Source organism: Dermacentor albipictus, chromosome 1, assembly GCF_038994185.2.
Source record: "Dermacentor albipictus isolate Rhodes 1998 colony chromosome 1, USDA_Dalb.pri_finalv2, whole genome shotgun sequence".
Lineage (NCBI taxonomy): Eukaryota > Metazoa > Arthropoda > Arachnida > Ixodida > Ixodidae > Dermacentor > Dermacentor albipictus.
In genome coordinates, this window is record NC_091821.1 from 295,702,026 (window position 1) to 295,722,930 (window position 20,905).

Genomic DNA, 20,905 nt, shown 5'->3' on the forward strand with positions numbered 1-20,905 from the left:
AACATCAGACTGCAGGAGCACCGCACAGGAGTAGATGGATTGGCGGGGGGTGGTAAACTGGCTAAACATTGTCGCCACTGTCTTAATTGCACGCCTACGTTTTGCGACACAAAAGTCTCGAAGATGTTTGCGTCACACCCTAGCCGATAAATCTATGAAGCTCACTGTATAAAACTGCAATCTGGCAGCTGCGTAAGCAGCTCTCCAGTGTCACTGAGTGAAAAAGAGTTAAATTATTTACATAGAAATTTGTGCCATTCACGCCCGCATGCCACTGTCGAGTGATGATTGTCCGATGATTATCAAGTGTGATTATGATACATGTATAAATGTGTGGCTTTCCTGGAGTAAATCGAAGTTCTGCGCTTGTCCTGTGTGTTTCCTTCTTCGTCCGTTGTCGTTTGCGCGGTTGCATAATGCGTTCAAGAATCCCAGCCAGCGCGCACAAATCTCGGAGGCCTTGGTTATGCGTCCACAACTATGAACTAATGCGTTTTATGGCGCAAGGGCCACGTATGGCCAAAACTAAGTTTAAGGAACTATGAACGAATATTGCACGCCTGTTACCGCTGCTTAGTCATGCCTCCACTCCTGTGTAACAATTGCAAGGGATTATGAGCGGATATTTCACGCCTTTTACTACTGCTTCATCATACGTCCAATGCTGTGAAAGATGTGCGAGGAGTTAGCGGATATTGCACGGCCCGGTACTGGCGGTTCCCCAACCGTAAATGAAATTGCCCAGTTGTGCCTATTTTCACTGTTATGTTTGCTACGCTTGTCTTGACTTTATTAATTATGTTACTGAATCGAACACCTATTCGTAATCTGCTATATGGATCGGTGCTGATACTTTATTGTGCAGAGATGAGTCTCCTCCAGCAAGGCCAGCTCTCCGCTACCCCCTCTCGCAAGCAATTTGAGACTTGGCTGAACGAAAACGGACAAGCACAGTAGTCTTTATTCAGGCCCGGAATTTCGGTGGCAGCCAGGTGCCACTACTTGCGCATCTTGCGGCTCGTGTCGGGCGACTCCTTTTTGCCGCCAGCGGCGGGGGCAGCACCTGGAGCAGCAGCAGGGGCAGCGGCGGGGCCCTCCCTGAAGATTTTGCCCGCGAACACCTTCTGGAAGATCATGTTGGCACCGTTGCTCTGCACAGGCGCTGCGCACCAGGCGAGCAGCAGCATCTTTACAAAGTAGATACGCTTGAAGTAGCGGTAGATGCCCACAAACAGGAAATTGAAGAAGACGTTGACCAGTGCGTAGACGATCCAGTAGGCGGTCCACTTCTGCAGCGCCAGCACGTCCGCTCTGTCGATGGCGCGAATGCTGCCCAACACGGGCCACACCGTCGAGATGAACACGGTTGACTTGGCACCGAGCATGTTGGCCATGAAGCCCACACACACCAACGCCACCACGCCTGCGTGTGCACAACAAAAAATTATTGAGGTTCTGCTCATACTCGCGTCTGCATTCATTTTTGACTGTGGCTAAAGGTACGTCCGATGTCTCGATAATAATAATGATCTATTGGCATCCGCTTTGAAACAAGGCAGTGGCAAATAGTCGCCCAACCTGCTTAAGTTGGTCGTTCATGCTTTTCATACTAGAGGCCCTATAACGTAAAACTATTCCAATATGTTTCTATTCCTATCTCCTGACGTCAAATATGCGTAACCACCAACGCAAGCACCGGGCGGTCACCCGCAGCGTTGTCTGAACAGACCAATCAAACGCTCTCCTCGTTCATAGGAGGTCACTTTTGTTTGCTTGAAAAACGAATAACATTGCCTACACTGAGCGGCTTGTCGTATCTAATTGGCTGAGAAGAGGGGAGGAGAATGCTCAAGGGGAGAGGGATTCGATGGGGCCTTACCACTGCACTGAAAGTTGATAACCGGATGAAGAGGGTGGGGCCGGCGTCTACGATTGGTCGGCTTTCCCTTACTTAGCTTGCGGTGGCTGGTCGAAAATCGCGGCGGCATGCAACGGAAGCTCAAGAATGACGCTAAAACGGACCCTCTGCAAAGAAGAGTTGGCAGAATGAGGGGGTAAACGTGCCGAAAGTGCTCGAAAACGTTACACGGCCAAGCAAGAAGTTTTATTATACGCAAATACACCCATGCTCTCCGGCAGGTGCGAGTAGCTAGCGTCTGAGCGATCGGCGGCAGCCATCTTCTATTCCTTTCGGAACGGGGCAGCCTGCGGCTATTCCGAAGAAAATTCAGTTTTGTTCGGCATATTAATGCACCTTTATCGCGTACACGTCACTTTGACGCGGTGATTTCTTGCGGTTTTGTGACGTTGCGTGACAGGCAGGTGAAGTGGGTGCAGCCCGAAAACTTTTTTCCAATAGCCGAGAGCTAATGGCGAAAAGGTGTCGAATCAAAAATAACTGTTTTTCTTTTTTCTGTCAAATCATGCATAATCTGTGTGTACACATCATATCAGATGGGGAGGTATCGCGGTTTTTGTGACGTCGCGTGACAGACAGGTGAAGTGGGGGTGGTCGTAAAAAGTTTTTGACCAATCGTGATGGGCTGATAGCAGAATTGGAATAGAAAAGTTTGGAATAGTTTTACGTTATAGCGCCCTAGCATTTTTGTCTACATCTCCTCTTCATCAAAACTTCTCGATCGAACTTGTAACGCTACCTATGCTTAGCGCTGCCCGACCCTTGTCACCCCTATAATGATAGACCTGTCAAGGCTGAGAAACGTTCAGGCGAGCATTCGCATGTCGACATAATTGCCTTCTTCCCCGCAAAAGCCTCACCCCTTTACGCCCTGAGCAGACACAAAGGGAATGACGAAGAGGAGAAGAAACTAAGAGCAGAAGCTCGTCGACTTCGGAACCTGACAGAGGCATTCCACAAGTTCCCCAAGTTTTCCAAGAAGACATCGACGCTCACAAGACTGAGTGGTTATTTAAGGCCGTCCTGGCCTCCGTGTTAATCAGAACCGCTCGAGACTCGGATAGGTGGCACCAATAAAGTGAATGCAATCTTTTCTCCTTTTCTTTTCTTCATCACGATGCCCGCCTTCATCGTCGTTTCCTGATTCTTGCGGTGAAGACCCACCTCACCCGGTCGAGATCATATCACCCCGCAGTGCCTTATTTGCGGTTTTATTGTTGGCTCCTAAAGCCAACGATAGCACATTTTAAGCACAGAATGGCATCTGCGAATGCTGGCATCATTGCTGGTTTCCAGATTTCACGCACTACCTCATCTTTATTATGGCCCCAAATTGCTCAGTGTTTTATTGCTGCGTTCCACTTCTTCTTTATTTTCAGATTATCTTGAAGGGTGCATGAGTAAGTATTTGCTCTGTTTATCGATGCCTCGTAATTAGTCGTCATCTTATACAGATCATAATTCCCGATTTTTCCGTGCCACATTTAAGTCCTAGATCTTTCGCTGTGTTACCACACATATTCGCAAGCCTCTTGCATTGTCCGCTATAGTAGCATTATGTCGTCCATATATATCAGTCAGGATACCTTCTGTTGCACCATTTGCGCGTTACGCAAATAGGATCAATCAAATCTTAATTTACTGTTTTCCAGTCGTCTTTCTATTCCTTTAACATAGCCCTTTAAAACCATGGGAAAACTTGGGATGGATGGCACGGATGTTAAGAGCGTCCTCTTTGGAACGGGGTAGTGGTTTGCGCCACCAAGCTCTTGTTAACATATTGCCTAAGGTCCTACCCATGTTAAAGAAGAAAAAAAAGCCCACAAAGCATTCCGATAACCAAACTTTCTGAACCCCTACTGGGAACCTTGTTTTTGTGCGCCTCCGTTAATTGTTAGTCGTTTCCATACTTTCGTTCCACAAATCTTCCAATCGGCTCTTACTAATCTCTGTTGCGGACATGTTTACTTTCCCCCTGCTCTCGCTGAACCCAAGGGCTTCAAGGAGGCCAGATGTACCTAAATCGGCAGCTGGGCAGATATCTTCACATTCTAATAAAACGCGCTCCGTCGTTTCTCTAGCTTTACTGCCGCAAGCATATTGATACGGAACAGCCGCCACAGTGTGGCTGCACTGAGGAGGAAGAAGACGACGTGTGCCCGCTTGATATAGCGCCGCCATTTTCCCTTCCGTTAGCTCCTCTGTAAATAAATTGTAAATAGCATTGGGCATCAGCTACACGTAACATTAATTTGGGGGAGGCGGAGGTTCCCCGTACCCGTCATGGAGCTCCGCAGCGGTCGCAACGGCGACAGTGCAACTTCGGCTCCTGCTGGCGGCACTTCATCTACGCAAGTGTCTCCGCCTGCTGCCACGACCTACGTCTCCGTTTCTCCCCCTCGAGATCTTGGTGTTTTCACCGGAGTCGGCAGTCCTGATGTTGACGACTGGCTCCGCTTATACGAACGTGTCAGCACCAGTCACAGGTGGCATCCGACTATTACGCTTGCCAACGCTCTTTTCTACCTCGACGGAGCTCCACTGACATGGTGCCAGACTCACGAAGAGGAGATCTCGAGCTGGGATCTCTTCAAAGAGAAGCTCCGCGACCTTTTCGGCAATCCGTTCGGTCGCCAAGTCAGTGCCAAGAGAGCCCTTGCAACAAGTGTACAGACGTCGGCCGAGTCCTACGTGTCGTACATTCTCGACGTCTTCGCCCTTTGTTCCAAGGCTGACCCGAACATGTATGAGGACGGTAAGGTTAATCACGTTCTCAAAGGCACTGCTGACGACGCCTTCAATTTACTGGTGTTTACGAACGTCACCAGCATCGATACCATCCTCAAAGAGTGCCGCCGTCTCGCGCCTGCTAAAAGCCGCCGGGTATCCCAGCACATCACGCGACTTCCCAACACAGCTGCTACGTCATCCTGTGACGACCTCTTCCACCAACCGTCGCGATGTGACAGCTTGACCCGCATCATTCGTCGTGAGGTCGAAGCGGCACAACCGGCGGCCGCTTCATTCCCGTTACTTGATCATTATTCGGCGACAATCTCCTTGATCCAGGCCGTCATCCGTCAACAGTTGTCCAACGTCGGTCTGCAATCCATTCATTCCGTACGCTCGGAACCTCTTTCTCCACGCCCGTCTCCACCCCGCTCTTCTTACTCCTTTTATGGACAGCGCAACCCCTCCGAATGGCGAACCGTGGAAGACAAGCCGATCTGTTTTAACTGCCGACGCATTAGACACGTCGCTCGCCGCTGCCCCAGCCGCTGGACTTCTCCGACATTCATTCCTGATTACCACCCTCGCCCCTTTAGCGCATCCTTTTCCTTCGCTCCTGCTATGCCCGCCCCATCATCTGACCCTGCGACACCTCTGACACGACCCCGCTACTCCTGCTCGCCTTCTCTCTCCCGCCACCAATCTCGCTCGCCCCCGTCACGCTGTGCTCCTTCTGCGATCTACTCGCCGCACCCCCGACCGGAAAACTAGACAGTGCAGCTTCTGGAGGTGAAGCTGCAATGACGACATTGGCACGAAATCCTCGCTTCACCTTACCCATGAACAAGAATCTTTTGGACGTTCTCGTCGACAATGTTCCTGCGTGCGCGTTGATTGACACCGGGGCGCATGTGTCAATTATGAGTGCTGCTCTTCGTCGTCGGCTCAAGAAAGTTCTGACGCCTGCCCCGAACTGAGTTGTACAAGTCGCCGACGGAGGGACTGTCGCTATTGTTGGCATGTGTTCTGCCCGACTCATCATTGCTGAGAGACACAACGTCGTTCTCTTCACCGTCATCGAGCATTGCCCTCACGAAATCTTTCTCGGTCTGGATTTTCTTGCCAATCATTCTGCCCTCATTGACTGTTCGGCCGGCTCACTTCGCCTTGACTTGCCTCTTCTTGCCGACCCTGTGGACTCGCCTCCAAGCCATTTGAGCTGCATGGATTTTATTCGCCTACCACCTCACTCTATGACACACGTCGACTTGTTGTCCTCACCCACTGTACCTGACGGCAATTACGTGGCCGCACCAATTCCGGCCGTTATGCTTACACATGGTGTTACCGTGCCGCACACTGTGCTGAAAATTACTGGCAACCGCACCTGCCTTCCCCTTGTCAATTTCGCGCTAACCGCGCAAGTTCTGCCTCAGGGGATCTGCTTGGCTATAATTAGCGCTTTGCAGGATGATGAGGTCGAGCCATTCACAGTGGAAGATCGTTACAGCTCAGCACATACCGTGACGTCATCGCACGGTACGGACGTCGACATTGAGAAGATGGTTTCCTCTGACCTTACACCTGCTCAAGCTGAATCCCTTTGCCGCGTTCTTGAAGGCTATCACGACCTTTTTGACTTTGACAATCGACCCTTAGGTCAAACGTCCGTTGTGACCCATCGCATAAATACTGGTGATGCGAACCCTATTCACCGACGTCCATATCGTGTTTCTGCGTCGGAACGAGCTGTTATCCAACAGGAAGTAAAAAAGATGCTTGAAAAGACATTATCGAGCCTTCCTCTAGTTCCTGGGCTTCTCCCGTCGTACTTGTAAAAAATAAGGATGGAACGTGGCGCTTTTGTGTAGAATATCGCCACCTGAGCAAAGACACAAAAAATGATGTGTACCCTTTGCCACGTATTGATGACGCTCTAGACTGCCTGTACGGTGCCACCTATTTTTCTTCTATCGACTTACAGGCCGGCTACTGGCGGATATGCGTCGGCGACATGGACCGAGAGAAGACTGCATTTGTTACCCCTGACGGCCTTTATCAGTTCAAGGTGGATGCCTTTCGGCCTCTGTAACGTGCCCGCCACCTTTGAACAAATGATGGGCTCTTTGCTTCAGGGGTTCAAGTGATCCACCTGTTTGTGCTATCTGGACGAAGTCATCGTTTATTCGCCCACATTCTACACGCATCTAGACCGTCTTTCAGCGATTCTTGACGTGTTCCGCCGCGCCGGTCTCCAGTTGAACTCGTAAAAATGTCACTTCGCTCGCTGCCAAATCACCGTCCTTGCACACCTCGTGGATGCCGGAGGCGTGCGACGTGATCCGGACAAAATTCGCGCCGTTACAAACTTTCCTGTTCCGAAGTCTACCAAGGACGTTCGTAGTTTCGTAGGGCTTTGCTCTTTTTTCCGACGTTTTGTGAAGGATTTTGCGACCATCGCACGTCGCCTTACCGACCTCTTGAAGAAAGACGCCTCTTTTTTTTGGGGGGGGGGGGTCCTGACCATGCCGCATCTTTTTCGCAGCTCACTGCTCTCCTTACCACGCCTCCAATTCTGGCCCACTTTGACCCGTCTGCCTCAACGGAAGTTCGAACTGATGCCAGTGGTCACGGCATAGGAGCAGTTTTAGTAAAACGCCAGCGTGGACATGATCGCGTTATTGCCTATGCCAGCCGACTTCTATCACCCGCCGAGCGCAATTATTCAACCACAGAGCGCGAGTGCCTCGCTCTTGTGTGGGTTGTTGCGAAGTTTCGTCCATACTTGCACGGACGTCCATTCTCTGTCATCACTGATCACCACGCTCTCTGCTGGCTATCCTCGCTCAAGGACCCCACGGGACGACTCGCTCGCTGGACGTTACGACTGCAAGAATATACCTTCTCCGTGGTATATAAGACGGGACGCTTGCACCAGGATGCCGATTGTTTGTCACGCTACCCCGTCGACGAACCGGCTGATGCGGACGCCATCGCGTGCGTTTTCTCTGCGTCCCAGTTGCTTCAAATCGGCAACGAGCAACGCCGCGATCCTTCATTACGAGCCCTCATCCACCGTCTGGAGCCAACGCCTGGCGACGCCTCTCTCCGGATGTTTCTCCTCAAGGAGGGGACATAATACCGCCGCAATTTCGATGCTCATGGCCTTGACCTTCTGCTCTTCATTCCATCACACCTGCGTTCAACTGACCTCCACCAACTTCACGACGCTCTGTTGGCTAGACACTTGGGCGTCTCGCGCACATACGACCGTGTACGCCGTCAATTATTTTGACCGGGTCTCGCCCGCTTTGTGGGGCGCTACGTTGCCGCTTGTGAGCCCTGTTAGCGCCGGAAGAAGCCCTCCACACTTCCAGCTGTATGTCTCTAGCCGATCGACATCCCACCCAAACCCTTTTTCCGTGTTGGTCTAGACCTTCATGGACCATTTCCTCTCTCGGGCTCCGGAAATAAATGGGTAGCCGTCGCTACTGATTATACGCGGTACGCAATCACCACAGCCCTCCCGACAAGTTGTGCTATTGACGTTGCTGACTTTCTTCTGTAAGACATCATTTTAGTGCACGGTGCTCCGCGCCAATTACTCACTGACCGTAGCCGCAGCTTTCTCTCAGCAGTCGTCGAGGACATCCTCCCCTCCTGCTCGACAAAGCACGAGTTCAGCACGCCTACCACCCACAGACCAACTGCCTCACGGAGCGCCTCAACCGGACCATCACCGACATGCTTTCGAAGTACGTTGCGACGGATCACCGCGACTGGTATCTTCACTTACAATATGTGACGTTCGCGTATAATTCATCGCGTCACGACACCGCCAGCTATTCACCATTCTACATCCTATATGGCCGAGAGCCCGCGTTACCCTTGGACACTTTGTTGCCCCTGGTCACACGTTCAGCCACTGAATACGCCCGCGACGCGATCGCACACGCCGACCACGCACGCCAGCTCGCCCGCACCCGTCTCGAGGCCTCACAGCAGCATCAGAGACGCCTCTATGATTGCCACCATCGCGACGTGCACTTTTCTCCGGGTTCTCTGGTGCTTCTCTGGTCACACATTCGACGTGTGGGCCTTTCCGAAAAGCTGCTGTCACGCAACACTGGCCCATACCGTGTGGTGCGACAAGTGACCGATGTCACGTATGAAATCATCCCCACCGACCTCTCAGCGTCATCGTCAGCTGCAAGTGGCATCGTTCACGTGGCGATACTAAAGCTATACAACACACCTTTCACCGCGGACGTGTAGATTAAGCACCGGGACGGTGCTTCTACTGCCGGGGGTGATGATATGGAACAGCCGCCACAGTGTGGCTGCACTGAGGAGGAAGAAGACGACGTATGCCCGCTTGATATAGCGTCGCCATTTTGGCCTCAGTTATCCCCTGCAAATAAATTGTAAATAGGATTGGGCGTCAGCTACACGTAACAATATTTTGCCCTTTGAGATTGTGGCAGTTGCTCAGCACGGTTGTTTTTTCTCGGTGGTCTATAAACTTTAGAATGATAGGCCGGCGCTTCCTTGCCTGCTTACGGCCAATGCTGTGCAGTCTTTCAATGGAAGGTACTCGAACACCTAAGTGCTTTAAAAAGAATTCTTCATTTAATGTGGTCAATAGCGAATCCGGTGTTTCTTTCACATCTTCGTTCACATCTTCCAGTGATTACTCTGGAACATTCGACGACTGATGTATAAAAGCCGACGCGCTTTACCCGCTGATCGTATTTTCGACGATCGCCGACTGTGTTCCCCATGTCGTTCTGCTTTAAGTGTAGCCTGTTTTTGAGGGTACAGGTTCGCCCAATAAAACTTAGTTTTGTCTTTCACAGTATTGCTACTGTGTTCTTTAAAGTCACTACCACGTTACATCTGGTGGAGGTGCTTTGCGTTCGCGCACCGGACGTCCCCACACAGCCGTGACCCAAGCCCGAACGCGGACGACAAACACCAACGTCGCCAAGAGCCAGCGAGGTAGCCGCAGGCTGCAAGGACTGCCCCCGAAGTACGGACATTTGCCTGAGACGACCAGGAAGATCGTCACCAAGTCAACCCCAATGGCAGCCCGAGCGTCCGCCATCGTGTTGCAGCAGCCCAGGGAGCTTCCGATGTTCCGCGGTTCAACATTCGAGCACCCGGAAACCTGGCTTGAGACGTATGAGAGGGTCGCTGCACTTAACAGCTGGAACAGTGACGACAAACTTCAACATGACTTCTTCGCCTTAGAAGACGCCGCCAGAACGTGGTTTGAGAACCGGGAGTCGACCCTGACAACGTGGGACCCGTTCCGTAGCGCTTTCCTGCGGACCTTTACGACCGTCGTGCGTAAGGAAAGGGCCGAAGCTATGCTAGAAGCCCGAGTACAACTACCCAGCGAAAACATAGCGATCTTCACCGAGGAGATGACGCGCCTGTTCCGCCACGCCGGCCCCGAAATGTCGGAGGAGAAAAAGCTTCGCCTACTCATGCGTGGCGTCAAGGAAAAACTGTTCGCCGGAGTGATACGAAGTCCTCCGAAAACCGTCGAAGAGTTTCTTCACGAGGCCGCGAGCATCGAGGAAACTCTGGAAATGCCGAACCGGCAATTCAATCGCTGCACAAGCCCAGAAAACTACGCCGAAGTTCAATCATTGGCCACCGACGACCTACGCGAGACCATCAGAGCGGTTGTGCGAGAGGAACTTCAGAGGATGTTAGCAGGATCCCACCCCCAGGTTGCTTCAATCGCGGACGTCGTGAGAGAAGAAAGCCAGCGGTCACTGGAACTTCCCGAAGGCCAGCCGAAACCGCCACTGGTCCAGCCTGAAGCGATGACCTACGCCGCCGTCGCCCGCCGTCAAAGTAACACTCCGCGCCAGGGCCAGAGCGCTGTAACGACAGAGTTCCGCCGTCCGACGCCGCCGCCAGCTCGCCCACCCGTCGTCCAGCGAAGCTAGCCAAGAAAGACACGGCGTCTGGCGCGCCCCTGACCACCGCCCGCTCTGTTACCACTGCGGAGAAGCGGGTCACGTCTACCGCCGATGCCCATACCGGGAGATGGGACTGCGACGGTTCGCCGTTAACGCGCCGCGACCACAGATTGGCGAACGGCCTCGCGATATTGCCGACTACCTCGCCGCCACTCAGTGGAGCCCTCGACGACCGTCCCGCTCGCCGTCACCAGGCCGCTGCTTGTCGCCGCAGCGCCGTCCATACACCGGCCCAGCCCGGGGACGCACTGCGAGCCCATAATCGTAAAACTAAAAGCAGCAACCGATGGAGGCGCGGTTGCTCTTCGTGGAACTGACGAAGATCCTCCGCCGCCGACGAGGACGCCTAAGAGACTACCTCGACGACATAACGACACGCCGCCGTCCCGACGAAGTCTGGTAGCAAAGAATACGCCGACGAAAGACGACCTCATGACGCCGCATACCAGCCACAGTCAACGCGACGCAGCCGTGATCCGACGCCAAGACCTAATTGTAATGCAAGACAAAGAACCACCGATCTCGACGTGCTTCTCGACGGCTACGCAGTCACCACCTTAGTGGACACAGGGGCCGATTACTCCGTAATGAGTGGATACATCGCCCCCTAGTTGAAGAAAGTTAAAACTGCATGGGAAGGCCCTCGAATTCGGACCGCTGGAGGACACCTCGCTACAGCGACTGGAATTACCGTTCATGACCGGACTTACCCTGCCCTGCCTTCGTTATCCTCCAACCGTGTTCACGAGACGTCATTCTCGGCATGGACTACCTGAACCAACACGGCGCAGTCATCGACCTAAAGTCGAGATCGATAACGCTGTCGGAAGATAAAGCGTTACCACCGGAGAGCTCTCGTAGTCACCACGCCTTGAGTGTGCTCGAAGATCAAGTGAGCATCCCGCCGCGCTCCAGCGTTATTATTTCCGTCGGCACCGAAACGCCCGGTGACGTAGAAGGCGTCATCGAGGGTGCCCAACATCTACTGCTCGACCGTCAAATTTGCGTCGGGAAAGGGATCGCTCGACCCCACGGAGGGAAAGCGGAAGTGATGCTAACCGACTTCAGCCAAGAGTTCAAGCACATCAGCAAGGGCACGACAATCCCGTACATCGAGATTATTGTTGAAACCAGCAATGCCTTTGTCCTCTCGGATTCTGCCGCATCTACCCCGACGACCATAGTTCCCGAACCACATATCGACGTAAATCAATGTCTCCCCATGAGTAAACAACAACAGCTCAGAAGTTTTCTCCAACGATACAAAGACTGCTTTTCGACGTCATCGAGGATTCGAAAAACACCATTTGCAAAACGTCGCATAATAACCGAAGAGTGCGCTCGACCACTTCGCCAGAGCCCTTACCGAGTTTCGACGCGAGAACGTGAAGCTGTTAGGCAACAAGTCGACGAAATGCTGCGCGACGACATCATCCAGCCAGCCGTCGAAAAGCCCGTGGGCATCTCCTGTAGTCCTGGTGAACAAAAATGACGGAAGCCTACGTTTCTGCGTCGATTATTGTCGACTGAACAAGGTCACGAATAAGGATGTATATCCCCTTCCACGGATGGACTACACATTGGATCGGCTCTGCAACGCTAAATAATTCTCGTCGATGGACCTCAAGTCAGGCTACTGGCAAAGAGAAGTAGACGAGAGAGGTCGCGAAAAGACCGCCTTCATCACGCCAGACGGCTTCTACGAGTTCAAGGTCATGCGATTCGGACTGTGCTCGGCGCCTGCAACGTTCCAGCGCGTCATGGACACGGTGTTAGCAGGATTGAAGTGGCAGACGCGTCTTGTCAAATCGAACGACCTGGATGGCGTCGTTGTCTTCGCCGGAAATTTAGACGATCACCTTAGGCGGCTTCCGACAGTATTAGAGGTCACCAAGTCATCAGGGCTGACTCTGAAGCCGGAAAAGTGCCGCTTCGCTTACGATGAGCTTCTGTTCCTAGGCCACGACATCAGCAAATCTTGAGTATGCCCCGACCCGCAAAAGACAGTTGCCATTGCAAAGTTCCGGCAGCCCAGCGACAAGAAGGCAGTGCGTAGATTTCTTGGCATGTGTGCCTACTACAGGCGCTTTGTCAAGGACTTTTGACGCATCGCAAAGCCGCCAACACAGCTAACCAAATGTGATGTCGAGTTCAAGTGGGAAACGCCGCAGGCCGACGCATTTCAAGAACTCAAACGACGCATGCAGTCGCCGCCGGTACTTGTACATTTCGACGAAGACGCCGATACCGAAATCCACACTGGCGCCAATAGCCTAGGCCTCGGTGCCGTCCTAGTCCAGAGGAAAGACGGTTTTGAACGAGTGATATCTTATGCTAGCCGGTCGCTGTCAAAAGTGGAAGGCAAATATTCTACGACTGAAAAGGAATGCCTCGCCATCATTTGGGCTCCAGCAAAATTCCGCCTTTACCTATATGGCAGGCAGTTCAACGTCGTCAGCGACCATCACGCGTTGTGTTGGCTAGCTAACTTAAAGGACGCATCAGGACGGCTGGCGAGGTGGAGCCTCAGACTGCAAGAATACATAACTGTAATCTACAAGTCCGGACGAAAACACTCTGATGCCGACTGCCTATCACGCACCCCCATCGATCCCCCGCCGCAAGACGACGAGGGCGACGACGCCTTTCCTGGAATAATAAGCGCAGAAGACTTCGCTAAACAGCAACCAGCAGACCCGGAGCTAAAAGGCCTCGTCGAGTATTTGGAAGGGAGCACCGCCGTTGTCCCTAGGGCATTTAAGCGCGGGTTGTGCTCGTTCACGCTGAAAAGAAGCTGCTCGTGAAAAAGAACTTCTCATCAGGCCGCGCCAGCTACCTTCTTGTTGTTCCGTTAGCGCTGCGTCCAGAAGTACTGCACACCCTACATGACGATCCAACCGCTGGGCGCCTCGGATTTTCCCGGACGCTGTCGAGGATACAGGAAATGTATTACTGGCCGCGTCTGACCGCCCACATTGCCCGTTGCGTCAAGACATGCTGAGACTGTCAGCGACGCAAGACACCACCGAGAAGGCCAGCAGGATTACTACAGCCGATCGAACCCCCTTGCCGACCATTTCAGCAAATTGGGATGGTTTTGTTGGGACCTTTTCCGACGTCAACATTCGGAAATAAGTGGATCGTCGTGGCGACGGACTACTTCACCCGCTTAGCTGAAACGAAAGCTTTGCCGAAAGGCAGGGCAGCCGAAGTGGCGAAATTCTTTGTCGAGAACATCCTGCTGCGACATGGGGCCCCAGAAGTCCTCATCACCGACAGAGGAACGGCCCTTACAGCGGAGCTCACCCAAGCCATTATGCACTACAGTCAGACAAGCCACAGTAGGACAACGGCCTACCTCCCACAGACGAATGGTCTTGCGGAGCGCCTGAGTAAGACCCTCGCCGACATGCTAGCAATGTACGTCGACGTCGAACACAAGACCAGGGATGCCGTCCTGCCGTACGTAACATTCGCTTACAACACGGCGGTGCAAGAAACAACACAGATCACGCCGTTTAAGCTGGTTTACGGCAGGAACCCGACGACAACGCTCGACGCCATGCTGCCGCACGTCACTGACGAGGAGCATCTTGACGTCGCTACCTATCTCCAGCGCGCCAAAGAAGCTCGCGTGCCGATCTCGCTTCGAATAGTAATGCGCTTCATTTTCTGTTATTATAAATTGTTTCTTTTCTGATTTCATTTTTTCCTGTTAAGTATTTACTCATCGCAGGTTTCTTTTCTATTGCCGCCACCCATAAGATTATTTCAGCCTCTCTGACTTTCCGCTTGACGTTCTTTGTTGCTGTGTTGCCTACACTACAGGCCGCATACTTGCTGGTAAACTTCCTAGTTTCTTCATAATACATTCCTACCATTTTTTATAATACACTTTACTGTGACCTTCCCTCACATCAACACTAGTGCAGCCCATATCACCCTGCACAGCTCCGTTTGTAGTCTTGCCGTGAGCGCCTAATGCGAGGCGTCCCACTGACCTTTGGTTCCCATCGAGTCCTGATTGTACCCCCGATTTCAAGCGAACAACCGCACTTCCAAAACTAAGTACTGGAACCATTACACCTTTCCACATACCTCGGAGCACCTCGTACCTATTATATCCCCATAGCGCTCCGTGCTTCATTACGACTTCATTTCTCTTCCCCTTTACTGTTATTGTTTTTTCCTGTGTTTCCATACATCTATTGCCTTTTTTTATCCATATACCAAGGTATATTCTTCTACTCGACGTATTTCCTGGCCCTGTATTGCTACTGTACAGCCATAACACTTAAGTTACTAACGCTAAATTTCAAACCTAAATTCTCGCCTTCCTATCCACAGATACTAGCCAGACGTTCCGGTTTGTTGCCGCTCCTTTCATTTGTGTTCTTCTTCTGTCCTGGTCTATTGCGCCTTGCGCCTTACACATTCACGCATCAACCAACTAGCCCAAGCAAGAGTTTTACTTGTTGCAAATCACTTTGCTTGTTTGCTAGCAACACAATGTCGCCCGCATAAAATAAACCTGGAAGCTGCTGCTCTATTACTGTACCCGCCTGTTTGAGAAATTAAACCCGATATTACTTCCTTCTAGTTCCCTCCTTATCCTCACCATGTACATCATAAACAGCAGTGGGGATAAAAGGCACCCCTGCCTCAGTAATGTGTTGATATAAACGTTCTCCTCGCTCCTCATCCATTCCCATTCAACGCAAACGGTATTTTCTGGGTAAATCTCTATCAAAAGATGTAGACAATCGTCGCCTAAGCCTTCCCCTTCCAGAATATCCCACAAAATGTTGCGGTCTACATTTTCGTACGCTCCTGTAATGTCTAAAAAGGCCACATATAACGGTCTGCTTTCTACATTTGATATTTCAATACACTGAGTAACAGCAAATAAGTTATTATCTAAACGCCTGCCTATTCGGAAGCCATTCTGAAGTTCTCCCAAAATGCCAAATAATCTGCCCATGTTTGCAGCTTTAATTTGATTGCCTGCATTGCTAGCCTGTATATTACCGATGTAAAGGTCAACGATCTATACGAGGGAATTCTTTCCGCCAACTGTCTGGTATTTGTCTATCTTTTAAAGTTTTTGCACTGCTTTCACCAGAGCTTCCGTACTTTTTGGTCCTAGTTCATTAATCAGCCTAACGCGAACCTCGTCTAGCCCTCTGGCTGTGCGCTTAGGAATTTCCTCTTGAGCTTTATTCTAGTTGAAATTTGTCAGCAACAGCTGCTTTTCCATCTCGTTCTCTTTCATGCTCTTTTTTGTTCTTAAAATACAACCTCGTCATTGCTTTGGAAAGAGTCAGCTGTTATTTTTAGGATGTAATTTAAAGCCGCTTCCCCTTCCAGTTTGTTTCCATCTTCGTCTATCCCGTACAAAAATGAGTGTTGATTAACCATTGATATATTGTGGGGGAATTGTTGAAACAACGGACTTCAACAAATTTTCAAGAGCAATTGAGTTCACTCAATTCTTGCACAACAATATTACCGTTGAGTGTTCTCAATAAACAATTTATTGAGTAACTTGTGTTGATTTTTTTAGTTGTTCTTTTGTTGTGTAGCAGTTGAGTCCAGTATACAATAATTAGAAATCGCATATGGAGACATTCCAACCATGTTTTGCGATGCGTTCCAACCTTATTCCTGTCACTTTGCGGCAGGTAGGTTCTTCTTTCGCCTCGCTTTCATTAATAGAAAATTATGTGTGGCCGATGGGGTGGAATCGAACGTCGGCCGTCGAGCCCGGTACTCTAACCAATAGGCCACGAGCGCGCGCATACTCGTCTCATTCGAAAGCCAGTAAGCTCTGAAATGCTTGGCGTGTGCGCCGCGTGCCACTTCCTCGTGCTGTCGCTACAGCTGGCGCTTTGAAGCGCCTAGCTCCGGGACCGCCCCACTTTCGTAGCCATTTTCGCTACGTAAAAACTGCAACGTTAGACTAGATTCATGATCGCCCAAGTTCATAACGATTTATTTCTTCGCCGGTGTACAAATGCCATCGTCGTTTTAACATACACTAGATGACATAACCATTAGTACGATCCGAAATGAGCACGTTTCGGGGAGTAGAAGAATGCGGAATTCACTTGCAAACACGGTGACTACGCACATGTGGAGTTCCCCAAAAGTAGACACGGCGGCAGCGCGGCCGGCGATAAGACAGGTGCCGACAGGCGACGACGCTACCTTCGAGAATCGGACGCACTGTGGGAACCGTAGGATGCAAGCGCGCACACGCTACAAACATACACGGGTGAGGTCTTCGAATTTCCTGCGACGTACCCTCTGTCCGTAAAGCAAATATAGCTTTTGTCCAATGTCCGTGGTACTAGAGATCAAAGAATGAACGCGCTTTGAGATCGCAGCGCGCAGCCGCTATAACCATTGACTTCAAAGAGCTTCAGATTCAGCAACAGCCGCAACAGTATCACAGCTAATCGCTGTATCTGCGGCTGCTCCCGTTTCTCGCCTTGCAAGAAGCACGCGATTTATTTGAGCCTCGCCGAACTGTCGTCTTTTCATGTTCCAAGCCTGCAGGTCTCGTATGTTCAGTTAAGAACACCAAAGGGAAATGAAAGAAATACAGGTAACGGACTCTTATTGTAGCTTACTTGTCACCTCGTCATCTGCAAAGATGCTGCAAACTATTTTAGAAGCTTTATTTTTGTACAAATAGCAAAACTAGTAGTAATTTTTATTTTTAAGTGGCGCGACAAACGTTAAGGTAGCGTTCGGGTGTGTATGTGTGCGCGCAAACGGGCGCAACCGAGCTTCGTTTTGCGCACACTTTTGCAACAGTACACATAGTTACCGCTAGTTTCGTAGTCGCATTTTTTGGTCGTAGTATTTGTTGTTTACGCTATAAATTAGGTAGTTCTTAAAAATTTGTGAAGGTTAGTTGACGAAAAATTACTGCTAATCAATTAGTGGTTCTTAAGTGCCGTTATTTTGTGTTTGAAAGGTTTTTATAATTGAATACGATAGTGAAGCCATGTGAAGCTGTGAACGGCTTTCGGACTCAGTTATACGGTTGCAGTTGTGCGGTGGTTCACGCCTCGTGCTTCTTGATGAAAGTATTTTCTTTTCGGACATCATGACGCACATTTTAGTGAAATGCTTTAACGACGATAAGTGGAACGTTTATCCGGTGAAGTGGTTGGCTCACCCAACAACTAGTCTTCTACTGATGTGCGTGCCTGACGGTTTTGATGAGTTGCGCGGCAGAGGCCATGATGCCTGTTGGAGAGAAGGCACCCCGAAACAGTCGCAGCCGCACTTCTGAAGATAGGTAAGTAATCTCGTTTTCTTGGGCACGTAGCCTTCTTTTCTATTTTGACATTGACGAACGTGACATGTTAAGCACACGTTCACGTTCAACCGCATGCCCCGGAGCAAATGCGCGCGATACTAACTCTCGCTGCCGCCGTCACTTCGTTTGAAACAATGGTAGGCGAAGAGGCAGCGGCGCCCCATGTGCGTAAAATTGCATTGCTTCATTTGTTCCTGTCTAATAACGTTTCCTTCATTTGTATGAGAGAACACAATTGGAACATAAGGATCGGCTTCTCTGCGCAGTGGTAATTTTCTACAGTGGCCACGTCATCTTTCATGGGGGCTCACGTATGCCGTCTAAGCGCTTGTTATCGCGTTCCGATACGTGAGAGGCGCGCTGCCTTTCAAGGTATTTAGGCAGGCACTACGAGTTTAGGAGTACCACGACAAATAATCGTGCACCAGGTGTGCAGCTGTGCTACGCGTGTACCACACTCGTACCGGAAGGCAGTGTTGCACTTCACGCTTACGCATTTCGTAACTATGGCGGCCTCCGTGGCAATTTGGGGCTCGAGGTCGTGGATACGATCCCTGCAGCGGCCGCATTCCAAAGGAGCGGAATGCAAAAACGCTCGTGCATTGTGCATTGTATGCACCTACAAATTTGCAGGAAGTCACAATTAATACGGAGTCCCCAACTACGACGTGCCTCATAATCAGATCGTTGGTTTGGCACGTGGAACATCAGAATTATTTTTTTTCCGTAGTGGCTCATCGTATACTATACGGTTAGTGTGATCCCCTTTTGTGCCGTAGCGGTTAAGCGCGCCTCGATTTAGGTTGCGGCTAATGATGCGGCGCACCGCGAAATATATTTCGCCTCTCTGGGATTTGCGGAGAACGGCCAACCAATTAGTCACAGCTTCCGCGCGGTGACTGTACACGGATACACAGCGCAAATGAACAGAGGTGTGGTGACGTGGTCAAAGAACACAGCCGCCGACGGGCTCACCTTATCGTCTACCACCGCCAAAACTACCGCAGTAAGCATCTTTATCTAGCGCGGCGGGTTGCCGTTGAAGGCGTACTGTACAATTTTAATAAGCGATAACCGAAACATGCCAACGTTCTCTGCTGCCTCTTTGAGTTGGACCCAACCGAATGTGCGTTGTTTCCAGAAGCGAAAGGAGCGCCAATCGGCGCGTTGTCGCCTCGAGCTAAGCGTCGCACTCGAGCACCGTTTGCGCGGTGAAGAATGACGCGTGCATGAAGCTAGCTCATTGCGCGGACGCTACCGCGCAAAACGCCCAAGGGCGTGTACGCGGCGTTCTGCACACAAATCGCGCGGGATGATCGGAGCCACGCCGGAGCGGCTAGCTTCAAAGAAGCGGAACATGTTCTCACTCGTACAGGCACGCTCGCATCGCTCTCGGCGTATGTTTAGGTCATTCCTTCTACTGGACCCAAAGATTCGATATATATGTTCGATATATAGATAGAATTATATGTGTGACTGAGACTTGGCTAAACGAATCCACTCTTGACCATGAGTTCTTGCCTCCTAGTTACACGGTTCTGAGAAAAGACAGGCCTTCTGGCCGTGGTGGCGGAGTAGCACTTTTTATTAAGAGTGGTATTGAATTCTCTTTACTACCTCAACTTCCAGATGTTGAATCAATATGGTGTAAATTAAAAATTGATGGTCTCGCTATTGTTATCGGTGCTATCTACCGTCCGCCAAATTCCGTCCCTGACATTTTTTCGGCTATCAGTGATTATATTGTCCGACATAAGCTTAACTGTTCTAAACTGGTACTAACCGGTGACTTTAACGCACCCGCAATAGATTGGCATTCGTTATCATCAACTGGCCGTGATAGGATAATTTGTGATTCGTTAATTGACATGTCAGTAGCTTTCGATCTATCGCAGCTGGTTGTCGATACAACGCGCGAAGATGCTGTCTTAGATCTTGTTTTTGTCAATGATGACCTGGTAAAGAATGCATAGCAGTGCCATGTTGTTGATGGAATTTCCGACCATAAGGCTGTTATTGTTCGCCTAAATGTTGCTTGTGTACCAGTACGACCAACGTTTAAAACTGTCCTGAATTTTGAGCGTGCTGACGACACTTCTATTATTGCTAAACTTGCATCATGTTTTGATGATTTTGTGTCTTGTAGTGAACACTACAGTGTTGATATGTTGAATAACCAATTTTATGGTATAGCTAATGAGTGTATAGCGCAATTTGTTCCTCAAAAGAGTATAAAACGGCATGCTACACACCCGTGGTATACCAGACCAATTATACAACTCAAACGTCGCATTAAGCGACTGCGAAAACGACGCAATGCACAAAATAATGACGGGGAGTCCCTAAATAAATTACTTAAATCTGAACTAAAATCCAAAATGAGTGAGGCTAGAAGGTTCTATTTCAATACCACATTATCCTCTTTTATGAAAAATAATCCACTTAAGTTTTGGAAAACCATCAACCCTGCTACCTCCTGCCCGTCATCCTTCGTAATAAATGATGTGTCCTGTTCGGACCCTTCGACAATCTCGGAGGCGTTTAATGGCTATTTCAAATCTGTGTTTGGAGATGACAATGGTACCACCCCCGACATTGGTATTATCCAGGAAATGCCTCCGTTTCCAGTAATTGAAATGAGCTATACCGGTATTTATAACCTTCTCTTGAACATCGACGTCACTAAGGGTGCCGGACCGGATGGTATACCAAACATGTTTTTGAAGCGCTATGCAGAATGGAATGCTCATTACCTAACCATAATTTTTTGTAAGTCATTAGAGACATGTACTGTACCGGCCATTTGGAAAATCGCCAACGTAATTCCTGTGTTCAAATCGGGTAATAAGCAACTAATTTCCAACTACAGGCCTATCTCGTTAACAAGCACTTGTTGCAAACTCTTAGAGCACATAATTCACAAACATGTCCTTC

General features: G+C 50.2%; 1 protein-coding gene across 1 annotated transcript in view; it reads right to left on the reverse strand.

Moving 5' to 3' along the window:
- Window positions 1-931: 931 nt before the first annotated feature.
- LOC139054455 (receptor expression-enhancing protein 5-like) overlaps window positions 932-20,905 on the reverse strand; it is a 456,385-nt gene continuing 436,411 nt past the window's right edge. The window contains exon 2 of the mRNA XM_070531447.1: window positions 932-1,423. Within this exon, the coding sequence (XP_070387548.1) occupies window positions 999-1,423 (425 nt within the window). The 3' untranslated portion in view covers window positions 932-998. The remainder of the gene's footprint in view (window positions 1,424-20,905) is intronic.